The sequence below is a fragment of the Emiliania huxleyi genome (assembly GCF_000372725.1).
Source record: "Emiliania huxleyi CCMP1516 unplaced genomic scaffold EMIHUscaffold_296, whole genome shotgun sequence".
Taxonomy (NCBI): Eukaryota; Haptophyta; order Isochrysidales; family Noelaerhabdaceae; genus Emiliania; species Emiliania huxleyi.
In genome coordinates, this window is record NW_005199803.1 from 55,864 (window position 1) to 61,750 (window position 5,887).

The 5,887-nt window shown below is 64.4% G+C and overlaps 2 protein-coding genes across 2 annotated transcripts in view; one reads left to right on the forward strand and one right to left on the reverse strand.

Annotated features, from left to right (window-relative positions):
• Positions 1 to 2,977, forward strand: part of EMIHUDRAFT_458054 (putative riboflavin kinase) — a 5,256-nt gene extending 2,279 nt beyond the window's left edge. The window contains exons 6-10 of the mRNA XM_005775702.1: positions 630 to 696; positions 1,202 to 1,276; positions 1,706 to 1,785; positions 1,921 to 2,036; positions 2,649 to 2,977. Of these exons, the coding sequence (XP_005775759.1) occupies positions 630 to 696; positions 1,202 to 1,276; positions 1,706 to 1,785; positions 1,921 to 2,036; positions 2,649 to 2,793 (483 nt within the window). The 3' untranslated portion in view covers positions 2,794 to 2,977. The remainder of the gene's footprint in view (positions 1 to 629; positions 697 to 1,201; positions 1,277 to 1,705; positions 1,786 to 1,920; positions 2,037 to 2,648) is intronic.
• A 1,455-nt stretch (positions 2,978 to 4,432) lies between these two features.
• EMIHUDRAFT_444167 (hypothetical protein) lies at positions 4,433 to 5,181 on the reverse strand. The gene has a single exon (XM_005775703.1). It carries the CDS (start codon positions 4,940 to 4,942, stop codon positions 4,676 to 4,678), a length of 267 nt encoding a protein of 88 aa, XP_005775760.1. The 5' UTR covers positions 4,943 to 5,181; the 3' UTR covers positions 4,433 to 4,675.
• Between the last annotated feature and the right edge of the window lie 706 nt (positions 5,182 to 5,887).

Sequence of the window (5,887 nt, forward strand, 5' to 3'; positions counted from 1 at the left end):
GGAGAAGTGAAGGAGCCGCTCGGCTGCAGCGCTGTCCATCTGTGAGCAGCACTTGGCAGCCGGTGGCGGCCGAGAGTTGGGGAGGGATGGGGAGATGTGGGGAGGTGGCGGGGAGGTCCATGGGGCAGGTGGCGGGGAGGTGGCGGGGAGGTGGCGGGGAGGTGGCGGGGAGGTGGCGGGGAGGTGGCGGGGCGCGCCGCAGCTGGCGGACCTGGCACCAGCTCCCAGCCGTAGCGCGCTGAACACGGCACGCCACATGGCACGTCCGGCGAGGCCTCTGCGCTGGTAGAGTCCGCTCTTAGACTCCGCCCACCCGCTCACCCGCCCACCCCGCTTTGGGAGAGGAGCCGGGAGGGTACGGCTGGTTGGGAGAGCAGCTCACGTTGCGAGAGTAGCTTACCTGGGGGGCAGTAGCTCACCTAGGAATATTCGCTTTCCTGGGGGAGTAGTTTACCTGGGAGAGTAGCCGGGAGCTACGCTCCCCAATCTGGCTGCTCACCCCGCTCACCAGGCGGCCACATCTCCCCATCTCTCCCCACATCTCCCCACATCTCCCCAGATCTCTTTGTGACGCTCGCCAGGCGGCCATATCTCCCCATGTCTCCCGATATCTCCCCATATCTCCGCAGGCGGCGGGCGACCTGCACCGCGCCGCCGCGACGCTGGAGGAAGCCGAGTACGCGCGGGCAGCCGTCGGCGAGAGACAGCCGAGAGACAGCCGAGAGACAGAGAGACAGCCGAGAGACAGCCGAGAGACAGAGAGACAGCCGAGAGACAGCCGAGAGACAGAGAGACAGCCGAGAGACAGCCGAGAGACAGCCGAGAGACAGAGAGACAGCCGAGAGGCAGCCGAGAGGCAGCCGAGAGACAGCCGAGAGACAGAGAGGCAGCCGAGAGACAGCCGAGAGAGACAGAAGACAGAGATCGACTAGTCGGACAACTGGCAACGCCGAGTCCCGCGACACCCGCGTCTGAGCGCGATGCCTCCTCTGAATAAATAAATAGAGCAGACATCTCCAGGAGAGATGGGCGACGCACGAACACAGAGGGACAGTGCGCACCCCGCCCCGCTCGCAGGGCGTGCAGCACACAGCAACACAAGACATATCTACGCTGTGCGCCTCCTCGGGATTTCTGGGGAGGTAGAAGTGTGTATGCCTCCTCTGAACCGCCTGGATGAGGGGATGTGTCTTTCTCAAAGGCGTCGCGCTGCTTACCCTTGTCGACACGATCCACTCCGTGTCGGAGAGCGTGCGCAGGGCGGGCGGCGTGACCGGCGGGCTCCCCGTCTCTCCCCATCTCTCCCCATCATCTCTCCCCATCATCTCTCCCCATCATCTCTCCCCATCATCTCTCCCCATCGTCTCTCCCCATCTCTCCCCATCTCTCCCCATCATCTCTCCCCATCGTCTCTCCCCATCATCTCTCCCCATATCTCGGCGGCGTGACAGGCGGGCTCACCAAGCCGCTACGCTGCGGTGTGAGCGGCGCCTCTTCACGCGCTGCTGCCGTGAGCAGGCAAGCTGACCACGGCTCTCGAGATCTGGGGAGATCTGGGGAGATCTGGGGAGATCTGGGGAGAGAGCTACTGCCGTGATGCGAGCTGACACGGTCTCACCCGAGATCACCCGAGATTCCCCGAGATTCCCCGAGATCGACCTGCTGCCGTGAGCAGGCCAGGACAGCCTTTCTTTTTCTTGAGCAGGCGAGTTGACCACGGCTCTCACCGGTCCCGGCACCGGCGCCAAGCTGCACGCGTCCCTCGACGAGCTGCGCCGGAATCAGGCGCGAGATCGACCCAGATCGCGCGAGATCGACCCAGATCGGCCCACGATCGCACGAGATCGCACGAGATCGCACGAGATCGCACGAGATCGCACGAGATCGCCCACGATCGCACGAGATCGCACGAGATTGCAGGCCGCGTGCGGGGACGCGCACGAGCGCGTGATCAAGCGCGAGCTCGGCGGCGTCGGCGCGGCTGCACAGCGCGACAGCGGCCCCTCTCTGCTCGAGGAGAGCGAGCGGGTCGCCAGGTGCAGAGGGGAGACGCCGGGAGCCCTCCCCTACCCCACGGTACCCGGCACCACCCTCCCCTACCCCACGGTACCCGAACCCACCCTCCCCTACCCCACGGTACCCGGCACCACCCTCCCCTACCCCCACGGTACCCGAACCCACCCTCCCCTACCCCACGGTACCCGAACCCACCCTCCCCTACCCCCACGGTACCCGAACCCCTGTGAGACGCGAGAGCCGCGCTTGTGCGCGCTTGCGCGTGGAGACCGTGTCGCCGCCCTCCCTCCTCCAAGGAGCGGTGGCGGTCCTCCCTCCTCCAAGGAGCGGTGGCGGTCCTCCCTCCTCCAAGGAGCGGTGGCGGTCGAGCCTGCGTCTCCGCGGTCGTTGAGCCCACTCTCCGCGGAGGGGAGCTTCCGCAGTGCGCAGACCTTGCAGTCGCGCACCGCATATCTCCCCCATATCTCCCCCATATCTCGTCCCTAGAAGCGGAAGACGCATTCTCGTACTCCAACCAGCGCTCGAGAGGACACACCTCCCCATATCTCCCCCATATCTCCCCCATATCTCCCCCATATCTAGCACTCGAGAGGACACACCTCCCCATATCTCCCCATATCTCCCCACGCTAGGTACGTCATCGACAAGCACGCGGAGAGCGAGGGTGCTCTCGGCGACAAGGGCAAGGTGCAGCCGATCGTGCGGCAGAGGAGCGCCGAGCGGAGCACAAGCGCAGCCCAGGCCACGGCTCTGCAGACCGCCAAGGCGCCAAATTGAAGCTCCGGAGCTCAGCGCATGCCTAGGAGCGAGGGCCTACGTTGTGGACTGGTACGTTGTGGGGTTGTGGGCAGACAAGCACTAGCACAAGCACGTTGTGGGCTGGATCGTGATTCGTGACGCGCGGATTAGGATTACAGGGACCGTCAGGGTACTGACTGTACGGTACAGTAGCTGGAAGCTGCGATCGGCAGTCGGCCCACAGGCGCATTGGCCGCCACCGCACACAGGATTTTAAGGATACAGTAGGAGTGTTGGTGCTAGCTGCTAACCGTCTCATCCATCCGCCCCACGCGGTCGGCCGTCGCCTCACAGCGATCAGCGTGCGCGAACTTCTTTTAGAGCCGATTTGTTGAGTATTTAGTTTTGGCTAGTTGCTTCCAATTCACTCTGACACGTGAGACGCTAATCTTGAAAACGTCCAACGGAGCTCCGCCGTGTTGCTACCAGCGCCCTCCCCCGCGCTCCCTGCGTCCATGGCCGATGATGCTAGTATGTGAGGTCATCTGGCTACCGCGAGAGCGACCCAACTCGTCGACATCGTCCGATGATGGTGCCTCAAAGTCAGCCTTCGGAGGCTATCGTGGGGTCGAGCCGGCGGTGGCCGTGACATGCGTTGCTGGGAAGGTGGACGAGCCGCTCGAGGAGCGGGACGAGTCGGCTCGTGCCACCGGTGGAGAATTCAGTATGCCGCAGGCGGCTCCCACCTCGTAGCCGGCGTGCACCGCGTTGCTGACCGGCTTGGTGGACACGCGCGTCGACATGAAGTGGTGGTCCGTCATTGTTGGTGAATGGTCGGGTCTCCGCTTGGGACGTGCGAGTTTGAGCTTCCTTGCCCTCGGCCGCCCTTTGATCACGAGCATCGGCCAGGATCTCGGCTCCGCGGCTACGGTCCCTCTATGGCGTCACGGTCGTGACACATATATCATGGGTTGGGCTTTTAGGCATTGTAGGGTTGGCATCCCATCGACCATGGCCTCCCTCCTGCGCGCGGTAGTCTCTCTCTGGTGTTGCCACCATCTCCACCAACCAGACAGGCAGTCAGTGGATGTGGGACCACAGTCAGGGTACACTCGAAGGCTGGGTTAGCAGTAGACGTCGATACTTGACGCTTCCCACATGGTTTGTGTCGCTGCCGGCACGCTGGTCGACAAGGGCCACATGAGCATGACCGCGATACCTCGGTGTGGCAGTGCCCAACCCCCAGGCTGCACAGGCGCAGTCCGCACAGAGTTAGCCGCGCTCCGAGCTGTCGAGCTGACCCGACCGAGGCCGCGACCCGGCAATGCTTTCCCAGGGAGGGATGGGAGAACGGCACGCCGCCACCACACAGGGATTTTAAGGAGAGGAGGGTGTGATGCGCTAGCCGTCGCCCACCCTGGGGAGTCTGCCTCTTCGTATCTCTTTTCGCAGTCTCTCGCCGCTTCTCGCTGCAACCTTCATGCCACCTCGCGGCCGTCCCACTCTCGTCGTTCTCTCCCTTGTCACTTCCTCCTCTGTCGCGTCGTTCTCTTCTGCCTCGTCCTGCGACGCCGCCGCCTGCCGGTCCCTTGTTCTCGCGGCTTCTTTCGCCTCTCGGTGCAACTCCGTCCTCCTTGCTCTTTTCATGAGCTTTAAAATTCTTTTCATGCCGCGTGAGCAGGACACAGTCGTGCTTCGTGAGCGCGTGGGCTCTCTCCTGTCATTTGCAGCAGCTCCTTGGCGGTTCCTCGGCTCATCTGGCGCCAGTCTCGAAGGGCCCACCGGGCAGATTACGCTATTGCGCTTTTTGCAGGCTGCTTTTTCAACGCACTTTTCAACGCACTGCCTCCGCAGCGCCGGGAACAGCACCGTGCTTTTTCGACCCACTGCGCCGTCAGAACCCACTGCGGCTTTGACCTTTTCAACCTACCATTAGGCGCGTCAAGCTTTGCCAGCCGTCGCAATGCGTCGGCTGACAAAGCTCAATGCCCAGCTGCGATGAGAAGCTGCGCTCTCTCAGCACCCATCCCACCATGTCTACTGCTGACACCTCCGCAGCTATTTCCTCCGCCCACCGACAGTTGGTGCTGCCTCGTGCATCAATGCCTCCGTAAATCCATGACGAGGAGTGCTGCGTTCGCAGGTGCCTCCAGAGGTGCACCGGACGGTACACTGCTCGTACATTCATCTCCCCTACATATGCACAAAGTCTCCTTTCCCCTCTCCTCTTCTCTCATCTCAAGACTCACGCGGAAGCCGCCTCGAGTACGCGGCCAGCCTCGAGTACGCGGCCATCTCGTGCCTTCTCCCGGCAAGGGAGCTGCCCCGCAGTCTTTCTCCGCGATCTCTCCGCCGCAGGCTCTCCGCCGCAGGCTCTCCCCCGCTGCTCTCCTTGCCCCATTCACGTCGTGGCAGCGGCCGCTTCGGCCGCCCTGGCCTTCGCGCGCAGTTTCTGCAGCCGCGATTTGATCGCTTTGTGCGGTGGCGCGGAGTCGGGCTCGTACTCGTTCATCCATGCCTCAAAGGCGGTTGCCGAAGGGCTCAGGGTGCGCTCTTGCACAACGTGCGCAAACACACGCTCGTTCTGCTCCGACCATCTGAAGTAGGGAGGCCTCTTCTTCGGCTGCTGCGGCGGCTGCACGGCGGCGGCGGCGGGCACAGCCACGCTGGTGGCGTTCGTGACGGTCGCGGCGGCATTGGCGACGGGCGCGGAAAGCGCCGCCACCGCCGTCGCCGCCTCTGCCGCCTCCCGCGGGCGCTTCTGGCCGCCGGCGGCGGCGGCGGGGTCGGCGGCGGCGGCGGCGGCGGCGGCGGCAGCGGCGGGGTCGGCGGCGGCGGCGGCGGCGGCGGCGGCGGCGGCGGCGGCGGCGGCGATGGTGGCGGAGGTGGAGGCGGCGGCGGCGGCGGCGGCGGCGGCGGCAGCGGCGGTGCGTCGAGCGGTCCTTGAGTCGGCATTAGGCGCAATGCAACACAGGCCGCGGCCAAGCTCGTCGAGCTCGGTTATCCACAGCCCGTGCTGCGAGCATGCGTAGACACACATGTCCTTTCGAATTTTGTAGCCGTGCAGACAGCCGGGGTAGGAGCATAAGTATCGCCATGCTGGCGCTAGGCCTGATCGAGTGCATGTTGCATG